The sequence below is a fragment of the Typopeltis vanoorti genome, chromosome 10, assembly GCF_054136105.1.
Source record: "Typopeltis vanoorti isolate ZY-2024b chromosome 10, IOZ_Tvanoo_1.0, whole genome shotgun sequence".
Lineage (NCBI taxonomy): Eukaryota > Metazoa > Arthropoda > Arachnida > Uropygi > Thelyphonidae > Typopeltis > Typopeltis vanoorti.
This window is the reverse complement of record NC_143558.1, coordinates 102,829,289-102,856,092: the sequence shown is the minus strand read 5'-3', so window position 1 is coordinate 102,856,092 and position 26,804 is coordinate 102,829,289. Positions and strand designations below refer to the sequence as shown.

Here is a 26,804-nt window from a genome sequence, read left to right as displayed (position 1 = left end):
AGGGCTTCTGACCCAATGTCCAATCCTCACCTTCTCGTGGTGCACCCTGTTGGGTATCTACTTGGATACTGAACGAACGAGGATGGGCTAGTAATTTGGGATTTAGCCGACCAAATTGTATTCTTATTGATTAAACCAAAATAAAAAATTATGGTACAACATGACAAAATTTCATGCCGGCTGGGGCATTGCGCAGTTAAACAAGCCCCCCCCGCCCCATTGTTTTTTCCAGGGAACCAGGGCGAACAACGAAAAGTCAGCTACTGGAACAAATCTGAAAACACACCCCAACTCAACATCACGAGAGATAAAGATCGGTACTACCAACATAAGAAGCTTGAATGGCAAAGAAATGGAGCTAGCTGAGGAATTAGATAAGTACCAGATTGACATAATAGGGGTGACTGAAACAAAAAAGACAAAAACTGGTGAGATCTATCTTCCTGAGCAATAAATAAAAAATGTTATATTCAGGCAATGACAATCAAGGAAAAGAAGGAGTAGCCATAGTATACAACATACATATACATAGACACAAAATACGAGGCTAATCTTCTTGAATGGCAGTCGGTCTTAAGTAGAGTAATGTGAGCAAATATGAGAATGGGGAACTGGACAATGAGACTTATTTGTGCCTATGGTCCCACAGAAGTTTCTACTAAGGTAGAAGTGGAGGAATTTTTTGAGGCTTTAGAAAAAGCAACTGACACAGTGAAAAAGGAAAAGTTGGTCCTTTTATATATATTCAATTATATATTTTTTATATATTCAATATATAAAAACGATTGCAATTCCGTTTGTAAGTGGCATCTCCAACAAGCTCGCCAATCCCCTCAAACAACACAAAATAAGAGTAACATTTAAACCAATAGAATCTATTCATAAACTACTAAGATCTCCAAAAGACAACCATCCTTTCTATAAATATGCTGGAGTTTATAATATTCCATGCTCATGTGGCTCTAGTTACATCGGACAGACTTTGAGAAGCCTCGAAATCGGGCAAAAGGAGCACATTGGCTATGTCAAAAACAACAGACAGGACATTTCTGGCCTATCGTCTCATTTCTCTACAACTAACCATGTCATCGAGTGGGACAAAAGCTGTTCCCCTTACATAGAGGAAGATTACCATTCAAGAATTTTCAAAGAAGCAAGCACAGTCGGCCATTCTACTGTCAACCTTAACAGAAATCAAGGCCTAATACTCCCAGAGATATGGAAAACCCTAATCAGAACCTTAAAAACGGAAGAAATGAACTTTAATACAAACTACAGAAAGTTCCTCAGCAACAGCTAGCTGATCTTGTACACGTGATACGTGTTTCACTCACGTTCGATACCATTTTATTTGTAATTATTCTAGTCAGTTTTTTATTCTTGTCAGTTTTGCAGTTATGCATATTTGTGAGATTGTTTAAACCTATATGTGAGTGCCCTGAAGATGCCAACAGATAAGTGTGGCGAAACTAGTTGGTTCAGTTAATAAAATTGATCAACACTTGATCGGTAAACCAAATATTATTATTTACAAAGTTGGTCCTTGTTGGGGATCTAAATAGCAGAGTATGAAATGATTGTGAGACATACAAAAATATTTTGGGAAAATTTGGAGAAAAGAGCAAAGCTAATAATAATAGCAAATATCTGTTGTATTTCTGCTCAGGACATGGACTGGTTATTACTAATACCATGTTCCAACATAAAAATGTGCACAAATTCACATGGAGAGAAGAGGCAAGGAATAAGAAGAGTCTCTTTATGTTGGAGGTTTAATGGATTTTTTACAACACTCAAAAAGAATTAAAATAGAATTTAATACTTCCTATATTTCGTCCTAGTCACTAGGACATCTACGTGGATTACAAAAACAATTAATGTAACATGCACACAAAAACTTACAATACTAAGTCCAACCACGTGGGTGACACAAAAGTCCTATCTAGGTGGAGCGCTCTCTAAGGGGCGGGCGTAGGTGGCCTGGAATGTAAGGTGGGACCTCTGGTGATGAGTGTTTCCCAAATCTTCGGAAGCTTAATGCAACCATATTTATTTAGATTTGGTTGGTTTCTGAGAGCTGCTGCTGCTTCTAAGAAAAGTCTCTCTTTCTTGAATTTGCTGTGGTGGAGCATGGTGGTTTTCTTCCATGATACTCTGTGGGTGGTGTCTAACACATGGTCAGCCAAGCCTGAATGGCCATAGTTGTGTTTAACGATGTATGACTTGTGTTCCTCCAGGCGGATGGATGCTGATCTGCCTGTCTGTCCAAAGTACGCAAGCTTACAGGAACAGGGTACTTTGTAAACTCCAGGCAGAGAGAGAAGAGGGAGCTGATCTTTCGTAGACCGGATAAGGGTAGCAAGTTTGCGGTAGGGCTTATATGCTGTGTGTAGGTTATACTTTTTTAGTATCGTGGCTATTTTTTCCAAAGTGCCACGGATGTAGGGTATGGTGATGGCATTTTTAAAATCTTGTTGACGAGAGGGACGGGGAATGGGGGAGGAATTGATTATTTTTTTGATACTGTGTTCACTGTAGCCATTGGAGAGGAAAGTTTTGTGTATGTGGTTAAGCTCAGTAGTGAGGGCGGTTCCACTGGAACAAAGATTGTGGACTCTCTTGGTGAGAGTTTTAATGATGCCATATTGTTGCGAGGGGTGGTGGTGGGAGAGTTTATGAATGTATCTGCCTGTGTGTGTGTGTGGGTTTTCTGTATACAGTGAAGGCAAGTGTATCATTAGCCAGGCGTGTGGCTAAGGTGTCTAGGAAGGGTAAACAATTGTTCTTTTCCTTTTCCATAGTAAACTGGATTCTTGGATGTAGACTATTGAGATGACTGAGGAAGGAGTCTAACGTGACTGGACCATGAGGCCAAATAGAGAACACATCATCTACATATCTTAGCCAGATAGACGGTTTGAGTGGGGCTGAGTCTAAGGCTCGTTTTTCGAAATCTTCCATATAGAAATTGGCAAGGGGGTGAGGGGGGGGGGAACCCATGGTGGTTCCCTCTGTCTGCTTGTAGATTTTGTTCTTCCAAGAGAAATACCCAGAGTTGATGGCAAAGGAAAATATATCTAAGATGTCAGAGGGAAAAACGTTTTCTAAGAGAGCCTTTTTCTTTCTCTATTTGGCCTCATGGCCCAGACACGTTAGACTCCTTCCTAGTCATTTCAATAGCCTACATCCAAGAATCCAGTTTACTATGGAAAAGGAAAAGAACAATTGTTTTCCCTTCCTAGACACCTTAGTCACACGCCTGCCTAATGATACACTTGCCTTCATTGTATACAGAAATCCCACACACACAGGCAGATACATTCACAAACTCTCCCACCACCACCCTTCGCAACAATATGGCATCATTAAAACTCTCACCAAGAGAGCCCACAATCTTTGTTCCAGTGGAACCGCTCTCACTACTGAGCTTAACCACATACACAGAACTTTCCTCTCCAATGGCTACGGCGAACACAGTATCAAAAAAATAACCAATTCCTCCCCCATTCCCCGTCGTTCTCGTCAACAAGATTTTAAAAATGCCATCACCATACCCTACATCCGTGGCACTTTGGAAAAAATAACCAAGATACTAAAAAAGTATAACCTACACACAGCATATAAGCCCTACCGCAAACTGGCTACCCTTATCCGGTCTACGAAAGATCAGCTCCCTCCTCTCTCTCTCTGCCTGGAGTTTACAAAGTACCCTGTTCCTTGCGTACTTGTAAGCTTGCGTACTTTGGACAGACAGGCAGATCAGCATCCATCCGCCTGGAGGAACACAAGTCATACATCGTTAAACACAACTATGTGCATTTAGGCTTGGCTGACCATGTGTTGGACACCACCCACAGAGTATCATGGAAGAAAACCACCATGCTCCACCACAGCAAATTCAAGAAAGAGAGACTTTTCTTAGAAGCAGCAGCAGCTCTCAGAAACCAACCAAATCTAAATAAATATGGTTGCATTAAGCTTCCTAAGATTTGGGAAACACTCATCACCAGAGGTCCCACCTTACATTCCAGGCCACCTATGACCGCCCCTTAGAGTGTGCTCCACCTAGATAGGACTTTAGTGTCACCCACGTGGTTGGGCTTAGTATTGTAAGTTTTTGTGTGCATGTTACATTAATTGTTTTTGTAATCCCCATAGATGTCCTAGTGACTAGGACGAAATATAGGAAGTATTAAATTCTATTTTAATTCTTTTTGAGTGTTGTAAAAAATCCATTAAACCTCCAACATAATGTCCTCACAGCACTTAAACCTCTACACAAGAAGAGTCTCATTGACTATGTTATTGTTGATAGTGATGTTTTCTCCCTGGTGCAGGACACCAGAGTGTACAGAGGATTTAAAATTGGAAGAGATCACTATTTAGTCTTAAGCAGGATAAAATTGAATTTCATATTGAAAAGAATAACATGTAAGAAAGTTTTAAAGGGAATAAAAGTTGAGCAGCTCTCAGATGTGAAATGTAGACTAAAATACACAAAGATTATTGAAGAAAAAATGAAAGAGTTTGAGAACAGGAATCAAACCTTGGAGATTCAGTGGCAAGCCTTGAAGAAAGCCCTGATTGATTCAGCTAGAGAGGCATGTGGTGAAGTTGTCTGCAAGGATAGAAAAATCAGAACTCCATGGTGAACACAGGAAGTTAAAGTGGCCGTGAAGGAAAAGAAGAAATCATATCAAAAGTTCCTGGCAAATAAGTCAGCTTGTGCTCTTAGAGAATACAGAGACAAATGCAAGAATGCTAAACACTGTGTAAAACTAGCTAAACAAAAGTCATGGGAGGACTTTCGCTAGAACATGGAAAATAAATATCAAGAAGGTGGTAAGATATTCTGGAGGTTCTTGAAGAAGCTTAAAAATGGAGGAAAAAGTGCTGTAAAAGGAGTTAGAAATGACAAAGGTGACATGAAAATGGAAGAAAAAGATATCCTTGAAGTATGGAGTAATTACTTTGAAAAACTGCTAAATGAAACAAGCAGTGATGACAACACATTGGTAAAAAACACTGACAAGGCATGCAGTCAGGAATACACATCCATACTTGAAGTAGAAAAAGCCATCAAAGGCTTGAAAAGTGGAAAGGCAGCAGGAGTAGATGATATTCGACCAGAAATGCTGAAGTATGGTGGTATAAGAGTTTTACAGTGACTGCACTCCATAGTTCAGAAAGCCTGGACGAAGGGACGAATTCCCGATGATTGGAGTAGAGCTCTCATAGTACCCATATATAAAAATAGAAATAAAACTGAATGTGAGAATTACAGAGGTATTTCCCTACTGAGTGTTCCTGGCAAGATCTATGCAAGTATACTTGAGAAACGGTTGAGAAGAATTGTGGAAGAAAAGCTTGGTGAAGAACAAGCTGGATTTAGGCCAAATAGAGGCTGTCAGGATCAGATCTTCACTTTACGACAAATAGTCGAGAAAGCATGGGAATATAACAAAGATCTGTATTTAAGTTTTGTCGATTTGGAAAATGCCTTGTCATATGCCTTTTCCAAATGCACATGACAAGGTGCCAAAAGAGAATCTATTCAATACGCTACAGTTATATGGTGTCAATGGGGCATTATATCAAGCGATACTTAGTCTTTATTTGAGTTGTAAGTTGGCAGTTAGAATTGAAGGAAGTACAGGAAGATGGTTTAATGTTAGATCTGTTGCGAGACAAGGATGTACATTATCCCCTCTGTTATTCATTATCTATATGGATCACATTATGAAGGAAAGTGGTATTAAACATGATCTCAAAATTGGAGATGTTAATGTCAGCTCTTTGCTTTATGCGTCTGATGTTATACTTCTAAATAAATCCGCTACAAGTCTGCAAGATTCTCTGACTAAATTGAATAACTGTTGTAATAGATATGGTATGAAGGTCAGCAATAAAATGACAAAGACAATGAAAATAGGCAGAATCATTGAAAATGACAACTGTGTGGTGAATGGAGAACCTGTGGAACAAGTAAAACATTTCAGCTACTTAGGCATGATTTTTACTGAAGATGGTAAATTAAATATAGAAATAGACAACAGAATCAACAAAGCTGGTATGGTGGGAAGTCAATTGAATAAATTCATATGGAATAAGAAAGAAATTAGTCGGAACACTAAATTAGCTGTATACAAGACAGTGTTCAAACCAGTTTTAACTTATGGATCTGAAGAGCTCGGTCAGAAGTAAAACACTTGACCAAAGACTAGAGACTGGAGATATGAGAGTCCTGAGAAAGATTATAGGCATGAACAAACAGAATCAATGGCAATATCATATTAAAAATGAGGATATTAGGAAACAACTTGACATTGTCAGCATCCAGGAATGCGTTAGCAGAGCTAATCTCAGGTGGTATGGTCACTTAAACAGAATGGGCGAAGAAAGATTAGCAAAACAAGTGTTCTCTGCCAGGTTGGCAGCAAAACAACCCAGAGGAAGACCAAGATATGGGTGGATTGATACGGTACAAAGTGCCTTAGACGATAGAAATATAAGATCTGATAATGTTGGAGTCTTGTCAAGTAACTGACTGATTTGGAGGAAAATTGTAGATAGGAAGTTAGTAATGATGTAATTTTTTTTCATGTAGTACTATCATATCCTGTACATACCCCTTGAGGGTACATGACAGGAATTTGATGATGATGATATTTTTTTTTTTTTTTTTTGTGATGTGCTACTCTGTTTTATTTTTATTTTATCATCTTTACTTTTGTTGTGTGGATTTTTTAATGTTATTGTTGTGTTGTTTTAATTTTTGGTTTTTTGTGTGTGTGGTGTGTAATATATGGCATTTTTTATTTTTTTTTAAATTTTTTTAGAAATTTGATATATTTTTTTATTTATTGCATAATGGTTTGTAGTGTTCTGTGTCGTGACATCTGCTGATGCCTGTCACATGACATTGCATAGTTCGTGTGATTTTGTTTACATGCAGTTGTTGGAAAGGAGGCTGCTCTCATAAACCTTTACCATTTGTTTGTACTGCATTTGACTTTTGTACTATACCAAACACTGCTATAATAAATTCACTTACCATAACAACTACAGAAAAGTCCCAACAAAATCTATATAGATTCACTGCTATGCTAAAAGAAATTAACTATAGCAAACAATGTATTCACTATAACAAAGCATTCTTGTGGTCTCTGCAAGTTTGCTATAATGAAGAGCAGAGAGAGAGTTCACACACTCTCTGCTCTTCATGTTCTTTCTTCTGCCTGCTACTACTCATACTATTTCTCAATCATTAGAAATGTCACATTAATGTCTTTCTGTATTTTTTTTTTTTTTTTTGTGCAAATTCTTTCTTTCTGTATGCTGGCAGGTTATTGATAAAACTCCTGGAAGATTATTGTTGATTACATTGAACTTCCTTGTGTTATGATTTTAGCTGTTAGTTTCTGTTGGCTCATTCGGAAAAATATTGCCTTTCTTTTGCAAATAAAAGGTTCAAAATAAGGTATGTTTTAGAAAGCACAAATACAAAATATTTCACATATTGATAATGAATAACATGACCCATGCTAGTTCAGCAGCATAGAGTCAACTCTCACTATAATAAATACTGCTGAAGTGAAATCTCTTGCTATATAACAAACTACTGGAAAGTCTCAGCTATAGTTAGTAATCATATAGCTGAAGGAAATTCACTATTGAAATCTTCAAATATAACAAATTATTTCTCTGGTCTCTACAAGGTTTGCTGTAATGTGAAATGGCCGTGGTTGATTTTGAAAGTTTATTTTTCACTTGGTTAGACTATAATAAATTTAGTTTAATTCTTTATCCAAGTGTGAGCAAACAAAGTTTTCACCTGAAAGTATCATCAGGACTGGGGTAAGGTAGTACAACACCAGGCAACTTGTTGCAAAGGTGGAGCAAGATTACATCACCCCTATCTCAGTATCTCCCATAATTCAGAACACATCTCCTTGCGGATATGTATATCTGCAAGGAGATAATGTTATGCTTTAATGGAAGGGCCACTATCCAGACTAGTTTCGACCTTTACTGACGTCTCTTCAGTGGGAGCCAGGCCCAGATGTGGAGACACCAGGCAGAAGCAATAGCAAGGTCATCTCTACCTATAGGAGTTGCCAAAAGGTGTGCCACCTTTTTTTATTAAATTACTCTGAATTTAGAGAAAGATGTTGGAAGTTTATATTTCACTTGGTTAGACTATAATAAATTTAGTTTAATCCTTTATCCAAGTGTGAGCAAACAAAGTTTGTGCCTGAAAGTATCTTCAGGTAAGGTAGTACAACACCAGGCAACTCGTTGCAAAGGTGGAGTAAGCTTACATCACTCCTATCTCAGTATCTCCCATAATGCAAAGCACATCTCCTTGCAGATATGTATAATGTTATGCATTAAGGGGAGGGCCACTACCCAGACTAGTTTCGACCTTTATTGAGATCTCTTCAGTGGGAGCCATGCCCAGACATGGAGATACCAGGCAGAAGCATTAGCAAGGTCATCTCTACCTATAGGAGTTGCCAAAAGGTGTGCCACCTTTTTATTAAATTACTCTGGATTTAGAGAAAGATGTTGAAGGTTTATTTTTCACTTACTATACTACTATCTTCACTGGGCATCTACAGATGCTGTATGGTCAATCCAATGTTTGGTGATGTGCCACACCAGGCCTTGCCATGTAGTCCTGTTGTTTGCTTTTCTGGCAGTCTCAACTCTCTGAAGATCAGTCACTCCACACATGCCATCCATCCAACTCATTGATGGTTTACCCCTGTCTCTTTTTCCAGGAACTTTACCTTCTATTACTGTTCTGAGAAGTCCCCCTTTCATCCTTTCTATGTGTCCAAAATATTTTAACTTTCTTGTGTCAATATCCTTAAGAAGCCTTAAAGTTCTGCTAATCTTTTCTAACACCCATTCATTTGTACGCCTTTCAGTATATGATATCCTCAACAGCCTTCTATAACACCGCATCTCAAAAGCAGATATCCGTTTCTTATCTGCCTTCTTTAGGTTCCAAGTCTTACATCCATAAGTTGCTGTTGGAAAAACAACTGCATTCAAAATTCTCAACTTTTTTTCCATGGAGATAGAACCATCCTTCCATATTTTAGACAGGTCTCTGACCGTTGTTTTAGCCACTCCTAACCTTTTTCTGATGTCTTCTGAACAGCAATTCTTCACATTAATAATGGATCCCAGGTACTCAAACTTGCTGACTTCCTCAATTCTTTCTCCATTAAGGTACACTTGTTTCTCAAGAGCTTCTCTGTTTGTATTTCCTTTGAGAACCATAATCTTTGTCTTGCTAGGATTGAGTTGAAGTCCTCTATTAGTACTGATTGTGTTAACTTTGTCAAGAATTAGTCTTAGTTCTTCCATGTCATTACAAAGGAGCACTGTATCATCAACATACCTCAGATTACTGATCAATCTACCTCCTATCCTAATTCCTGTCCTGAGCTCATCCAATGCTTCACGCATGATGTCGTCCGCATATATACTAAACAAGTGAGGGGAAAGTAAACATCCTTGCCTAACTCCTTTTCCAACTTGTAGCCAGTCAGTCAATCCAACACCTGTTCTTACCATGACTTGTTGCTCCTTATATAAGTTGGCTATCAACCTGATAGTGTGTTGAGGAAAACCTATTCTTTTCATTACTTCCCACAGTTTCACATGCTGAATACAGTCAAAAGCTTTAGAGTAGTCTAAGAAACACATTACCAGAGGGAGTCTGAATTCTTTATATTTTTCTATGATCTGTCTAAGGCAAAATCTGATCTCTGGTGCCCTAACCTTTCTTAAAACCATCTTGTTCCTCGGGCATCTCTGCCTCAACTTTGGCCCCAATCCTATTTAGCATGATCTTCAATAAAATTTTGCCTGCATGAGATATCAAACTAATAGTTATATAATTCTTGCATGCCTTCGTATCACCTTTCTTATGAAGTGGTATGAAAATGACTTCTTCCAGTCTCTAGGCCATGATCCTGTCTCCCCATATCCTTGTAATCAATCTATGAAACACTCTTATCCATCCGTCCCCTGTGGCCTTAATTAACTCTGCTGAGATTTCATCTGCACTTTGGGCCTTATTGCTGTTGAGCTGCTTAACTGCTCTTTCAACTTCATGCCTAAGTAGAGGAGGTTCCAAATCAAAATCAAAATTTTCCTGGTGGGAGGGCTCCACATTTTCTTTATCCACTCTACTGTACATTTCCTCACAGTATTCTTTCCATCTGTTTTTGATTTCCAACTCTTCTTTTAGTAATGGTCCATTCCTGTCTTTGATGACATTCAATTTTGGCTTAGACTTGTGCTTTAAGTCACGAACTAAATGAAACATCCTCTTATAATTGTGCCTTCTCATCTGGAACTCTATTTCTTCACATTTGTTAGTATAGAACTTTTCCTTGTCCTGCTTGATGACTCTTCTGATTTCTCTGTGTAATCCCTTGTATTCTTCAGTCCCTGGGTCTCTTTGTTTTTCCAATCGCCTTCTTTTGATTAGTTCCCATGTTGAATCTGATATCCATGGGTCTCTTGGTCTTCTTATTGGGCTGAGATACTTCTTCGCTGTATCCTGTATTATCAATTTGACTTCTTCTCAAGGCATTTCTGGTGAGTTCTCCTCATTGGTCTCCAAAAAATCAACCACCCGAGTTGATGTTTCTTCTGTGAATCCACTAGGAATTACTCTAACATCCAGTCTAGTGGGATGTGACTGACCTGGAAGTTTTTGGAGTCTTAGTCTTACTTTGGCTCTTACTAGCTGATGGTCTGTACCGCAATCTGCTCCCGGACAAGTATGCACATCATAGATGCTTGTCTTCCACCACTGGAGAGCCAGGATATAACCAATCTGGTGCCTTGACCTATCAATGTTGGATGTCCAAGTATAGGTCTGTCGTGGATGTTTCTGGAAGCAGGTATTGGTAATAACTAATCTGTTACCACGGGCAAATTCCAACAGTCTTTCACCATGGATGTTATGTTCACCCAGACCAAACATGCCACACTCCAGCCTGACTCTCATACTCTTTCCCGCTTTTGCATTTAAGTCCCCTAAGATGTACAGTATGTCTTTCCTTGGTAGGCGGTCCAAAACAGTTTGCAAGTTTTCATAGAATTCCTCACTCTCTTCTTCAGGCCTATCCATGTGGCGTGCATAAACTACCACAATTGATACATTGGTAGGCTGACCCTTAAGTCTAATAGAGAGTATCCTATCATTAATGGGGTTATAACCAAGAAGGCTTCTTGCCTGAGCTGTCTTCAGTATCACAGCTACCCCATGATGTTTTGAGTCACCACCTGAGTAAATAACTAGCTTACCGTCCTATCTTTTAAAGTGACCTTCTCCATTCCATCTGGTCTCTGTAATTCCCAGGATGTCAATTTTATACCTATCCATCTCTTTACAGACAATCTCAAGAGTACCCATCTGTAGATCCCAGACATTCCATGTGCCTATATAAAATTTGTTTATTTTATATAGGCACATGGAATTTTCACTTGGTTTATTTTATTTAGGTTTATTTTCACTTGGTTAGACTATAATAAATTTAGTTTAATCCTTTATCCAAGTGTGAGCAAACAAAGTTTGCACCTGAAAGTATCTTCAGGAATGGGGTAAGGTAGTACAACACCAGGCAACTCGTTGCAAAGGTGGAGCAAGCTTACATTACCCCTATCTCAGTATCTCCCATAATGCAAAACATATCTCCTTGCGGATATGTATAATGTTATGCATTAACGGAAGGGCCACTACCCAGACTAGTTTCGATCTTTATTGAGGTCTCTTCAGTGGAAGCCAGGCCCAGACGTGGAGATACCAGACAGAAGCATTAGCAAGGTCATCTCTACCTATAGGGGTTGCCAAAAGGTGTGCCACCTTTTTTTTATTAAATTACTCTGGATTTAGAGAAAGATGTTGAAAGATTATTTTTCACTTGGTTAGACTATAATAAATTTAGTTTAATCCTTTATCCAAGTGTGAGCAAACAAAGTTTATGCCTGAAAGTATCTTCAGGTTTGGGGTAAGGTAGTAAAACACCAGGCAACTCATTGCAAAGGTGGAGCAAGCTAACATCACTCCTATCTCAGTATCTCCCATAATGCAAAACACATCTCATTACGGATATGTATAATGTTATGCATTAAGTGGAGAGCCACTACCCAGACTAGTTTCGACCTTTATTGAGGTCTCTTCAGTGGAAGCCAGGCCCAGACGTGGAGATACCAGACAGAAGCATTAGCAAGGTCATCTCTACCTATAGGAGTTGCCAAAAGGTGTGCAACCTTTTTATTAAATTACTCTGGATTTAGAGAAAGATGTTGAAGGTTTATTTTTCACTTGGTTAGATTATATAATAAATTTAGTTTAATCCTTTATCCAAGTGTGAGCAAACAAAGTTTGTGCCTGAAGCTATCTTCAGGACTGGGGTAAAGTAGTACAACACTGGACAACTCGTTGCAAAGGTGGAGCAAGCTAACATTACTCCTATCTAAATTTTCTAAGTTTTCACTGAGAAAAGATCTAACTTTCAGGTGCAAACTTTGTTTGCTCATACTTGGATAAAGGATTAAACTAAATTTATTATAGTCTAACCAAGTGAAAAAATAAACTTTCAACATCTTTCTCTAAATCCAGAGTAATTTAATAAAAAGGTGACATGCCTTTTGGCAACTCCTATAGGTCGAGATGACCTTGCTAATGCTTCTGCCTGGTATCTCCACATCTGGGCCTGGCTCTCACTGAAGAGACCTCAATAAAGGTCGAAACTAGTCTGGGTAGTGACTCTCCCCTTAATGCATAACATTATACATATCCACAATGAGATGTGTTTTGCATTATTGGAGATACTGAGATAGAAGTGATGTAAGCTTGCTGCACCTTTGCAATGAGTTGCCTGGTGTTGTACTACCTTACCCCAATCCTGAAGATACTTTCAGGTGCAAACTTTGTTTGCTCACACTTGGATAAAGGATTAAACTAAATTTATTATAGTCTAACCAAGTGAAAAATAAACTTTCAACATCTTTCTCTAAATCCAGAGTAATTTAATAAAAAAAAAAAGGTGGCACACCTTTTGGCAACCCCTATAGATAGAGATGTCCTTGCTATTGCTTCTGCCTGGTGTCTCCACATCTGGGCCTGGCTCCCACTGAAGAGACCTCAATAAAGATCGAAACTAGTCTGGGTAGTGGCTCTTCCGTTAATTCATAACATTATACATATCCACAAGGAGATATGTTTTGCATTATGGGAGATACTGAGATAGGAGTGATGTAAGCTTGCTCCACCTTTGCAACGAGTTGCCTGGTGTTGTACTACCTTACCCCAGTCCTGAAGATACTTTCAGGTGCAAACTTTGTTTGCTCACACTTGGATAAAGGATTAAATTAAATTTATTATTGCAGTGGTTGGTTTGTTTTCAAATCCTCTTCATTATTGTGTAACTACTATTTGATTTTAGGCAATATGTTAGTATTTATGTTTTCCATAAAGTAACATAGAGACAAAACTCTGAAAATTGATAGAAACATAAAAAACTCAACTGTCTTCTCAAATAAGAAAATTTAGAAGAAGAAAGAAAGAAAATATTTCAGTTGTTTTGATCACAATTTTTAGTGAAGGTGGCAGCTGGATTTGGAAACAAATAATAGAATAAGCAAGGTGGCATAAGAGTGAAATTATCCAAAAATCAAAGCACAGTTTACATGACAATGTATAATTATATATACCAGTTATAAAACTTCTGGATTGAGAGTTGGGTTAGAAATAAAACAGTTGGTTAAAGGCTTGAGATCATAGATATGAGAGTTCTGTAGGAAATTGGAGGAGTGTACAGATAGCATTAAAGACAGAATCATTTAAAAATGAAGGTATTAGTAATGAATGCGATGGCAAGATAGGAGGAAAAAGACCTTGAAGATGACAAAGATCTTGATGCTTTGATGTTGTCTGTAGTGCCATAGAAGACTGAAATATAAGATAGGGACCTCACAAAAATTAGTATAATTCTGAAGAATATTAATGATAGGAAATAGTATAGTAATAATGTAGACTTAATCTTATAGTACTATCACTGCAGGAATCTGATGATGAGATCCTCAAGTGTGTGTGTGTGTGTGTGCTTTACCTTGAACATATGTTTCCACAGACTAATTTTTAAATATCTGATTTTTCTGTTTAATGTGATCTGTTTTACAATAAATAATCTTAAGTCATTTATTACAAAATGGTCTCTTTTCCATTCCATCTTAACAGAAATTTTTTTTTAATTGTCCCTTATGTTTTTATATCATATTCTTTTTTGTTTTACATAGCATTTTTATAAAAATTTTATGAATTTGTTTTGTATATTCTTATTAAATTTTGTACATATACATAAACATACAGAGTTTAATATGATTTTTTTTATATATTCTTACTGCAGATAAGAAGAGGAATTTTAATGTTTGTATGTTTTTTTCAAGGATGTAAAGAAGATATTCTTGATAAAATTCGTAAGTGAGATGTTTATTTAGTTTCAAAAAAAGTTTTAAACCTTACTGTTTATTTTTATATTAAATGATGTATAAACATTCATAATAAATAATTATGAGTTAACCCTATTGTTGAGACATGGTTAATTCATAAGTTTTTTTATCTTTAAAATATTATCTGTGAATATGAATCTAACATATGTAGTTTTTTGTCTCTCTTATTATTGGCTTTCATACCAAATTTGTTAAGCATTTATTCAATTTAAGTAAAGAGTCTGGAAGACAGATTGTAATGTAACAGATTTATTTAAAAGTATAACATTATCTGCATCAAGAACTGGGTTTAATACTATTGATTTTGATATCAGGTTTGACCTCTCTATTGGTCTTGATGGATACATATATCCACCAAAATGAGGATGTGAAGCATACGATAGAGTGGAGGAAACATGGATGAGAATTCATGTTTCCCCCACTCTATAATAATCCTTTGCACTCAGGAGAACCCTTAACTTGATTAAACTTTGTAGCTCATCTCAGAGCTGGTGCTACCAAGTAGCATAAAATGTGTAGTTCCTTAAAATATATGCATTGCTGTAATTTTAAATAGCGATATAGACTAAATGCATACAATATATTTTATTGTTATCATAGCCTGGTCCTTTCTAGTTCTGTTATCATATATCCTTTTATAATTTGTTATTAATTGTAGGACAGAGTACAAGAAACTTACAGTCTAAAATGTTTATATATATATATATATATATTGAGGGGAGCCTCTGTAGCTCAGTCAGTATAGACAAAGCCCTTTGGTCGGAAAGACCTGTGTTCGATTGCAGTCGGTGATGTGAGGAACCGTTATCTGGTCTCTTTTGATGAAAGGTGAGGTTAGCTGGTGTCATACAGAGGTGGGGGGGTTCACCCGGAAACTCAGGTTTTTCATCCCCCAGAACAGGCAAACCAGCCCTGTGAACACACACACACATCTACAGACATAGTGTAAACGATTGCTGTGCCATTGTAATCAGATGTTATTATTTATTTATTTGTATTACTTGTAATGTCTTTTGCTCTATACTTTCTATATTATCTATATCTTTATATGCCGTTATTCTAATTTAGCTGTGTGCACTTTCTCTCTCTGAATCTTTCTTGCTTATATTATTTCATACTATGTTTATCTACCCTTCGCACTACGAGTCTTATGCCTAAGATACTAGAAAATTTATTTAATTTAGACTGCAACACTAATATCATTTAATTATCATAAAACTCAATAATACGGCCGGCAGATTTTCTCTCTCTAACTCAAATTCCTTCAATAAAACTTTACACAAACAGTCGTGGTCTATTCTTTTACTTAACTTTACGCTTCGGCTATATCACTTGGTTTCCTGCTCACAAGTCCGATTTATTTAGGAACAGTGCAGTTGTAAAAATAAAAAAAGGGGCAGCACTCTTTTAACAAAAAGAACAAAACAATTTATTTACATTACTATGAAATATACATGAATTTAAACATTAGGGAGATTGCTTTCTCTATCCATTTATAAAATCTTTAGCATAAATTATAACCTATTTACTTTAACACTAATTAACTTCTTTAACTCACAATCTTATTTACTCTCTGCTTACAAATTCAACTTATTAAACTTCTAGTTTACTTGCAAAGAGGTTAGCTAACTCTCTGTTAAGTTATCTTTACAAATTTTATATCAATTCCAATATGCCAATCGATTCTCTTAATGACAATTCTTACTACTATTGAACAATCTCTTAAAAGTCCATCTACCACCTACTATGAGAGGGAATATACAAAAGGTTTTAACTTACAAAAAACTCTGCATCGCACATTAAGTCAAAAGTCTTTCACTACAGTCTCTTATGGCATTTCTTTCATTCTCAGATCTTGAGCTTCCTCAGGAATGTCTAGCTTTAGTAATATATCTGAACGGGAAAATAGTGGGCTGTGGACTGTGACCGGCAAAAGGTTGTCTCCCATGGCGAAAAAGAAAATCTTCCGAGCGAAGTTGCTTCAGGTAATTTACATCGCCCTTTCTCCTCTGCTTTGGCTCGCCAAAAATGCCTGGACAACTGCCATCTCCAATAGTTCGAACAGCCGCCTCTAATCACCGTAATTGCTGCCAACTGACTCTCTTATGAACTCCCGAATCTGTTCCCTCGCTCTGGCGATGACTGGAAGCCCTCTTTCCTTTCCTTCTTCGGCAACATCTGGAAGCCCTCTCTCTCTGGCCTGGACTGGAACCGGGAAGCCCATTATGCTTGGCTCAGTCCATTTTTATTATTCTTCTCTGAGACCTCACACGAAGTTTGTAACCCCCGAAGAATTCGGCATGATTCTTTCATCTTAAGTTTCAAGTTCGGTCCGCCCTTTGTTCTCTTCTGTGCTATCTTTTGATTGTAAGTTGCCAGCCATCGGAAAGTTGTTTGAACCTTTCAGACTGACTTCCGAGGTGTTTACATGCAGAGCTTGTAAGCCTTTCACATGCATACAAAATTTCATAAACAACCTTGCTTATGCCGCCATGTAGGTCTATTACATACAGCTCTGGCGGCAAAACATTGCCTTGTTTTTTAACACTCTGAAATATTCTTATTAAAGGAGTATATACAGTTAACTTCCAAAGGGTTATTTACAAAAAATATCTAGTACAAAATATACAGAGACAAACAAGTTATTTTTACAACATTCTCATGGGACTTGACCTCTGTAAAAAATCGATGTAAAGCGCTTTGATATTTTTGAGCTACATCGAATTTTTACAATAGGACATACCGGGAGGCATAGGTCTTAACCACCTTATCCTCGAATTACAATTGTGAAGTCCAAGAATACTTGGAAAGGTCGTGGGCGCTTAAGTGCCTGTTAGGACCACTGATAGGATATTGAGGGAGAAAAATACTATTGATATATATGAAAAATATTTGCTATCAATTATTGAATGTAAATCTTTTATCAGCCTAGAAAAGAAATGCCAAAATTATTTTTTTTAATATTACTTAATTAGAATTAGATGACTTTTCAGTTTTTGTCTTTGATAAATAAATTACTTTCATGACACAATTATTTCATAAAAGAAATATTTAATAATCCAGCACTGCTAAGCACCATAAAATGTGTAGCTCCTTGCAATAGATTCAGTGTGGTTGTAATTTAAACAGAGATGTAAACTAAATGCATACAATATATTTTTATATTTAATTTTATATGCATAATTTTATAATTATGCATTGCTATTAATGTCATAAAATAAGAGAACACTTCCATTCTAAAATATGTTTTTTTTTTTTTTTTTTTTATTTAAAGGGGAAAAATGCCATCAATTTGTATTGAAAATTGTTGCTATCAATTATTGCACATAAATATTGTATCAACCTAGAAAAAAAAAACAATACTAGAATTAAAAAAATTTTTTTTATAATATTTCCTAATTATGGTTAGATGACTGTTCAGTTTTTTATTTATTTATTTTTTTTCACAAAAATCTTTATTGAAGATAATTACTTTCATGAAACAATTATTTCATAAAATAATTGCAAAGATATTTATGAAAAAAAATTTGTTTTTTTCTAAGTTATGTCCTGTTTGTTTATAATTCTACTTAAAAATCACTTCGCAGAATGTATACAGTTTCTGCACTTATATGGGTTTGGATATACAGAAAACAAATCATGGCATTTATAGTGTATGTTATCTACAGTTTTTCTGCCCTCCCCCCTCCTCTCACCATTTCCAAGATATGAAACAAATCATTATTTGTTTTGATTATTTTCTTGAAATACAAAGAAGAAATCACTGCATATTTGATAAACACATTCACTACTAGTTTAGATACATGGCATTTTTGAAGTTGCAATACTTTTACTACTATTTTACACTAAAATTGTATGAGTACATGCTCCGAAGTGATTTATATTTTCAGTTGTCTTGTGAATGATTTTGAAAATAAATTATTATCTGAAAAACAAAGCTGGATATTATGATCAGCTTGTGATGAGATTTTTAGTGGCATTTAGCAGTTATGCTACAAGAAATTTATGAAGCTAGGGATCTTGGTCATAGTGGATAGGAATTTGAAGTTCAAAGGTCACATAGTCAAAGTTGCAAATACAACTCAGAGGATAATTGCAATGTTGAAGCGAACCTTTACATGTAAGTATAAGGAAGTCATTTTGCTTCTTTATAAGGCCAGACGTGGATTATTGTGTGCAGATTTGGTTTCCTGGGTTCCAAGGTGATAAAGAAGTTTTGGAGCGGATGTAAAGAAAACTTACAAGATTATATCCAGATTATGGGATTTAGATTATGAGGACAGATTGTGAGTATGTGGATTAGAGTCAGATATGAGAGTCCTGAAAAATATTAGGGGCATGAATAGATGGCATCAATGGCAATATCATATTAAAAGTTAGGATATTAGGAAAGAACTTGACATTGTCAGCATCCAGGAATGCGTTAGCAGAGATAATCTCAGTGGTATAATCACTTAAACAGAATGGGAGAGGAAAGACAGAATCAACAAAGCTGGTATGGTAGGAAATCAACTGAATAAATTTATATGGAATAAGAGAGAAATTAGCCTAAACACTAAATTAGCTGTTTACAAGACAGTATGCAAGCCAATTTTAACTTATGGATCCGAGAGCTGGGTCAGAAGTAAAACACTTGACCAAAGACTAGAGACCGCAGATATGAGAGTCCTGAGAAAGATTAGGGGCATGAATTGATGGCATCAATGATAATATCATATTAAAAATGAGGATATTAGGAAAGAACTTGACATTGTCAGCATCCAGGAATGCATTAGCAGAGATTATCTCAGTGGTATAGTCACTTAAACAGAATGGGAAAGAAAAGATTATCAAAACAAGTATTCTCTGCCAGGTTTTCAGGAAAAAGACCCAGAGGAAGACCAAGATATAGGTGGGTTGACACAGTAAAAAGTGCCTTAGAAGACAGAAATATAAGATCTGATAATGTTGGAGTCTTGACAGGTAACAGACTGATTTTCAGGAAAATTGTAGATAGGAAGTTAGTAATGATGTAATTTTTCATGTAGTACTATCGTATTCTATACACCTCTAGAGGGTATATATATATCAGGTATTTGATGATGATGACTCTCTGGACACATTCTGATATTGCATCATTTAAGTATTGTTTAAATGCTTCCCATGAAATTTCGATATTCTTCTTATCCAGCAACAATCCCATTCCATTGAACTCAGTGTACTCCTCAGTTGGTCATTATTTTCTGCTTTGTAGTTCAGCATGTAATCTTTTCTGAATGGAACTTTCATAAACTTAGTCACTTTCCATCTGAGTAACGTATGATCACTGTTAACAACCGGAGACAGAATAGTTACGTCCTTAACTGAAATGCCCTCTTGCACTATAATGAAATCTAACACTCTTTGAACTCGAGTTCCTTTTGTAACATGCTGCTTGAGGAAGTTGTCCTGGATGACTGGATAAGAGGGAAAAGAATTCTTCATTGAAAGTTATATAAGAGTGATAAATAAGAATGTAAGAACTACATTTTTTGCTTGAGAGTAATAAATGAGTGGAAATGGTGGCTTGAGGTGGTTGTGAATATCTTCTCTGTGAATGAATTTATGAAGAGATAGGCATAGTGGGCAGGTCTTATTGCAAGACTAAGCGACAACAGGTAGACCTATTGTGTTATAAACTCTATCCAAGATCAACCAGGAGAAAACTCAGTTGACCTCCAACTAGATGGGAAGACCTTAACTTGTAATAGGAAACAAATGAGAAGAATGGTCCAAGATCGCAATCACTGGAAACTTTGTGACCTGTTCGTGGAGATTTCCAGAATGAAATATCATGTCCATTAAGGTAATGGTAGGCATTGTGTAAATAATGGTTCTTTCCATGTAATACACAGCCAATAGTATGAGCCTTCCACAATGAGTCTTTGGACTTTATGGGAATGTCTATATAATAATATTAATAATAACAACATCTGTTCATTGTCCAGCTTCAAACTAGTAAACCAACTTCTCTTTCTTGACCTTCCTTGTATCTACTTTCATTCCTAGGAAGGGTCTTCCTCACATCGTTTTCACCAAGGACTTGTAATCTCCAGTTGTTCAAAAAACATATAATCATTTTCCTTCTTTTGTCTTAACACTTTGCATACACACAGCACTAATATGCTGTAGGTTTTGCAGCCTCCTATGTTGAGATTGATCTCTCTCTCTCTCTCACACACACACACACACCAACTGTTCTCACATTGGTGAATTCACTATAACTCTACTTATTGCCATATTAACCGCAAACTAGAATCATATTAAAAAATTAAACATTTGAATGATTTATATTTTGTAATTTCTTCCTGAAATATAGGTATATAAAATAGTCCTGTTCCTAGACTTTTCCATATATATATATATATATATATTTATATTTATATTTATATTTTGTAATTTCTTCCTGAAATATAGGTATATAAAATAGTCCTGTTCCTAGACTTTTCCATATATATATATATATATATATATATATATACACACATATATATACACACATATATATGGAAAAGGCTAGGAATGAGTGAAACTTTTCCATATAGCTGGAAAAGTTTCACTCATTTCTTTGCAGTTTTTTTTTCAGTCATATTAACACTTTTTACAAGAGTTTAAAAACAGAATTTTATAATGCACAGCTAAATATCAAAACCACCAATTTTCTTCAGCAACACTATACTTCTTCTTCTTCTTCTTCTTCTTCTGCAGCTTCTCCCACTTAAGTGGGGTCACTGTTTGTAATGAGTCTCCTCCATACCTTCCTGTCTTGGGCTGTCACCACATCCAAGTTCTTCATCTTCAAGTCCTCTTCTACCAGCTCCCTCCATCTCTTCTTTGGCCGCCAACGCTTCCGCCTTCCTTGTACATCCATCTGCATGACCCTTCTTCCCACATATGCGTCCTCCCTCCTCATCACATGACCAAACCATCTCAACCTTGCCTCTTGTATTTTCGCTCCTAAGTTCGTAACTTTCACTGTTCCCCTGACATAGTCATTTCTCAGATGATCCTTTCTGGTCACACCGCACATCCACCTTAGCATTCTCATCTCTGCTACTTCCATCCTGCTGATGTTATTTTTCCTCAGGGCCACAGTTTCTGTAGCATATGTCATAGCTGGCCTCACTACTGTCCTGTAAATTTTGCCTTTCAGATTGATCGGCACCCTCTTATCGCATAACACTCCAGCCATCTCCCTCCAGTTCCTCCAACCCGCTTGTATCCTGCATCCCACTTCCTTCTCAGCTCCTCCATCTTCTTCCACTGTTGAACCTAAGTATCTAAAGTCTCTCACCTTCCTGATGACATTTCCTTCCAGCTCCAGATCTGTCTCCTGACTGCCACCGCCCACTGTGCAACACATATACTCTGTCTTACTTCTGCTCAGTCTCATACCTCTCTCTTCCAGTACTTTTCTCCATCTTTCCAGTTTAGTTCCCGCTTCTTCTCTTGAATCTACACACAGCAAGATGTCATCTGCATACAACATTGTCCAAGGCGCATCTTCTCTCACCTCCTCTGTTACCACCTCCATCACAATATTAAACAGAAATGGACTTAATGCTGACCCTTGATGCAAGCCAACTGTTACATTAAAACTTTCTGTATGTCCCAAACAGGTCCGAACACTTGTCTTCACATTTCTGTACATTTCCTGCACCAACCTGACATATTTCTCCTGCACCTTCTTCTCCCTCAGACACCTCCAGACTTCTTGCCTTGGCACTCTATCGTATGCTTTCTCCAGATCAATAAATACCAGATGTAGCTCCCTTTGTTTCTCTCGATATTTTTCCATCATCTGTCGTAACCCAAAGATAGCATCTGTTGTTGATCTACCAGGCATGAAGCCAAATTGTTCCTTTGCAATCTCCACCTCCTTCCTCAATCTTCCATCAAGAACCCTTTCTAGGATTTTCATTGTGTGGGACATCAACTTTATTCCTCTGTAATTTTTAGTCTTGTGCATCCCCTTTACCCTTGTAGATGGGGACAAGAGTACTCTTCCTCCATTCCTCAGGTATATTTTCCTGTTTGTAAACTTTCATGAACAGGTCCCACAGCAGGTCAATTCCCTCTTCCCCCAGTGCCTTCCATGCCTCCACTGGAAGTCTGTTGGGGCCCACCGATTTTTCATTCCTCATCCTCTTCATTGCCTCTTTCACTTCCATTCTACTGATGTTCTGCACCATCCCCTCAGAAGGCTGCTCATCTCCTCTGTGAGTCCTTGCATTTTCCTCATTCAAAAGTCACTCAAAGTATATTTTCCATCTGTTTCTTATGTCCACATCCCTCCATAATACTCTTCCTTCTGCATCTTTGATCTGCCTCACATGTAAGATGTCCTTTGCTGCTTTATTTCTACATTTCGCTAGTTGGTAAATTTTTCTCTGTCCTTCCTTTGTTTCTAATTGATCATACAGATCTTGATATGCCATGGCCTTCGCCTGTGCCACAACTCTCTTGGCTTCTTGCTTTCTCTCTTTGTACACCTCTCTGCTCTTCCACTCTTGACTCATCCCACTTCTGCTTTGCCTTCCTCTTAGCTGTCACTGCCACTTGTACATCATTATTCCACCACCAACCCTCCTTCTGCTCTCTAATCTTTCCAGATGTTTCACCAAGCACCTCGATTGCACAGCTCAGGATTACTTTTGAATTATGTTTCCACCAATCTTGTACACTTTCCAGTCCATCCGAAATCCTCTCTAACACCCTCTCCCTAAAATGATTCCTCACACTCTCCTCTTTTAAGCGAAACCACTTAATTGTCTTCATCCCATGGCATCCAGAAGTTCTTATCTTCGATCTTATTTTAAAGTCTGTGCACAGCAGTCGGTGTTGTTGTGCTACTTGATCTGTTGGAATAACTTTACAATTTGTCACAACCTTAAGATGTTTTCTTCTAGTCAAAATGTAGTCAATTTGTGAGCTGTTGTTACCACTCCTAAATGTTATCAAGATTAGGGGCATGAATTGATGGCATCAGTGATAATATCATATTAAAAATGAGGATATTAGGAAAGCATCCAATTGTCAGCCTCCAGGAATGCATTAGCAGAGATAATCTCAGTGGTATAGTCACTTAAACAGAATGGGAAAGAAAAGATTATCAAAACAAGTATTCTCTGCCAGGTTGGCAGGAAAAAGACCCAGAGGAAAACACTTTCAGCAACACTATACTGGAAGTACTAATAAAATTTGTAATTTTTTCCACTGCTTAATTAACAACTATACTGCATTTATAAATTATACTAGACAATAAATTATATTGTTTTAATCCTATGCCTGGTGTAAGCATACAGAATTTGCATGTGTGGTATCTTCAAACTAGGCTGCTTGTATATAGAAGCTTTTGGCTTCACATCAATTGTCCCAGTATTATCCTAATACAAAAGTATGCTTCCTTGCAGACATGTATATTGTGTGCATTATTGGATGGATCACTACTCAGATGGTTTCAACATTTATTGTGCTCTCATCAGTGGGGACTAGATCAGAAAGATAACAAATAATTTATTCATGAACAAACTTCATTTCCTTATGTTTGGGTATAGGATGAAAACAAGAATATAATTTCTTGCTTAATGTAATTTACTTTGTAAGCAAGTAGAAAACCTTTCTACAGTCATCTCTGATCCAGAGTATTTTAATAATATGGTGATACACTATTTTACTGCTGGTATATGGAAGATATAATTTCTGCATTGATTTAAACTCGGTATCTTTTTGTATTGATTTATCCTCAGTATCTATCTCTAGCCCCAAATAATGAAAAACCTCAATAAATACCAAACTCGGGTTCATCCAAAATTTAGAAGTTGAAGACTTGCCAGTGACACTTCATTAATTATAGCATCTCCTTTCTGCATTGCCTCATTAAATGTTCGAGGATTCCATGGACAAATTAAACAGAAAACTGTATGGAAACTTATTCTGTACCATAATATCAGGTTTTTGTTTTTCCAAGAAACATACTTCTGCAGATATAATAAGTTAACAGATAAATATCCACTTCTTTCTTATTGAAGATTTGACGGGGCTGGAGTAGGAATTCTTATTCTTCCCCCCCCCCCCCACTTGGGTCATTCTGTGATGTCCAAAGGGATGCAGTAGGGAGAATCTTGACAATTGACTGGAAATACTGTGGATGTGTAATGGGGTTTATAAATGTTTATGCTCCATCCAATGGAACAGTTAGACGAAGGTTCTTCCAGGAATTGGAGCCATATTTATATGGTACCTACTGCATCATAGCAGCCGGAGACTGGAATTGTATTAAAAGCCCCACATTGGACAGAATAGGAGGGTGCTCCAGGAGTGGAAAGGTGGGATATGCAAAGTTAAAGGCATGTCTCGACAATGCTCAACTAGTAGACATATGGAGGATTCACAATCCTAATCTCCAGCCATACACGTACTTGAATCAAGATATTGGTACTCTTATTGATTGAATTTATATCTCTTCCTCCCTTATAAATAGGATAATTCAGATAAAACATCTTGACATCAACATGTCAGATCATAACCCATTTCTACTTAAGTTCCACTACATAGAAAAAAGTAGAGATCTCTTCTGGACCATGGAGACTTCCACCAAATTTTCCGTTAATCTTTTCAACTAAATTCCAGATCCTCTGTTCAGATTGGAGTAATGTTACCTGGAATTGGGATATGTGGTTAAAATTCAAAGTAGCGATAAAGCAAAGTATGATGGAATGGGGAAAGTAACGGGTTTTCCTCAAAAGGAAAAAGTTGAAGGACCTGTATAGAGAGAGAGAAGCTGGTTCGAAACAGACCAACACAATGGTATAAAATGTAGCAACATCATTAGAAACATTAACATAGAGATAGAACTGGAAAATCAGTAACAAGTAGAAGAAAGAAATTTTAAGATAAGAATACAGCAGCACTTGGCAGATGGCCCTTCAGCTGCATTTTTCAACAGACAATTCACAAAAGTTTGCAAAGAAAGGACCATCACTCAAATCTGCGTTGATGGAGAAGACATATCCACCACTCAAGACATCCTTGATTCCTTTCAAAAACACTACAAAAATCTGTTTGAAGACAATAGTACTATTGGAAATTATAACTCTTGGAACATTAATGGTTTTAATGTTCCAAGAAATTATAACTCTTGGAACAAGATGGGCTTGACTTGAATATGACCAGGAAACTCGGATCCATTGCAGCATCTGAAGTTATCACAGCCTATAAAGAATGCTAGACAAGAAAATCACCAGGACCTGATGGTCTAGGGATAAAACTTTACCTCAGGGCCTGGGATTTTATTCTTCCCATTCTGGTTACACTATTTAATCAGGACACATACCAGGTGAATTTGTAGCAGGCCATACTGTCCTCATTCCTAAACCTGATAGAGATCACACCTTAATCAGCATTTGGAGAACTGTTTCTCTATCTAATACTGACTACAAGATATTTTTCCGTATTATCAATAACAGGCTCAAAGTGGGAATGAGATACAGTGGAATCTCGGTTGTCGAACAACTCTCATCTCGAACAAATTGGTTCCCGAACATATTTTCCAAACAAAAAATGCACCGGTTTCCGAACAGAATCTCAGTTCCCAAACAGACAAACCAGCAACCACGTGCTCTGCAGGCTGAGATTACGGCAGGAGAGCGTCAGTTATGTCATAGCCTACGCTCAGTGCAGACACCTGCTGGAATTTCTGGAGAATTAATTAATTTAAGACACCTATTGTATATTATTATTATTATTATTATTAAGGTGCCTCCATGAAGTCAAAAGACTCATCGCGGAAGACCCCATTGCATACTAACCATTATTCACACAATACCTGTCATACTTCCCCTTAAATTCATTCACATTCTTTAATTTGCAGTGCCTTTTCTTGATTTTCTTTGTGTTTTATGGTTGTTTTTTTTTTTTTATAAATTATTATTAAATAAGCTACCATAGGGCCGAAGAAGGATAGCGATAGCAGCAAAGCGAAAATAAAAGTTGTTAGAACCAAGAGTTGAAAAAAGAAATCATATCCAAACATGAAAATGGTGTTTATGTCTCGGATCTTGCTGTATGCAGTTCGGTATGATGAAATCAATGATCTGTACAATACTCAAAAATAAAGAGGCGATCAATTTTTTTTTATATTTTATCTGTTTATTCTTTTTGTGTAAGATTTTATGCATGAAATACTGTTATAAAGCAATTTAAATAAGCAATCATCTGGGGTTCGGGAACGGATTAATTCA

General features: G+C 36.9%; 1 protein-coding gene across 3 annotated transcripts in view; it reads left to right on the top strand.

Annotated features, from left to right (window-relative positions):
• Nucleotides 1-26,804, top strand: part of LOC150102643 (D-aminoacyl-tRNA deacylase 2-like) — a 91,962-nt gene that overhangs the window by 25,654 nt on the left and 39,504 nt on the right. For all 3 annotated transcript variants that reach the window (XM_090399086.1, XM_090399087.1, XM_090399085.1), the window contains exon 3: nucleotides 14,442-14,511. In XM_090399086.1, coding sequence (XP_090255212.1) covers nucleotides 14,442-14,511 — 70 coding nt within the window. The remainder of the gene's footprint in view (nucleotides 1-14,441; nucleotides 14,512-26,804) is intronic.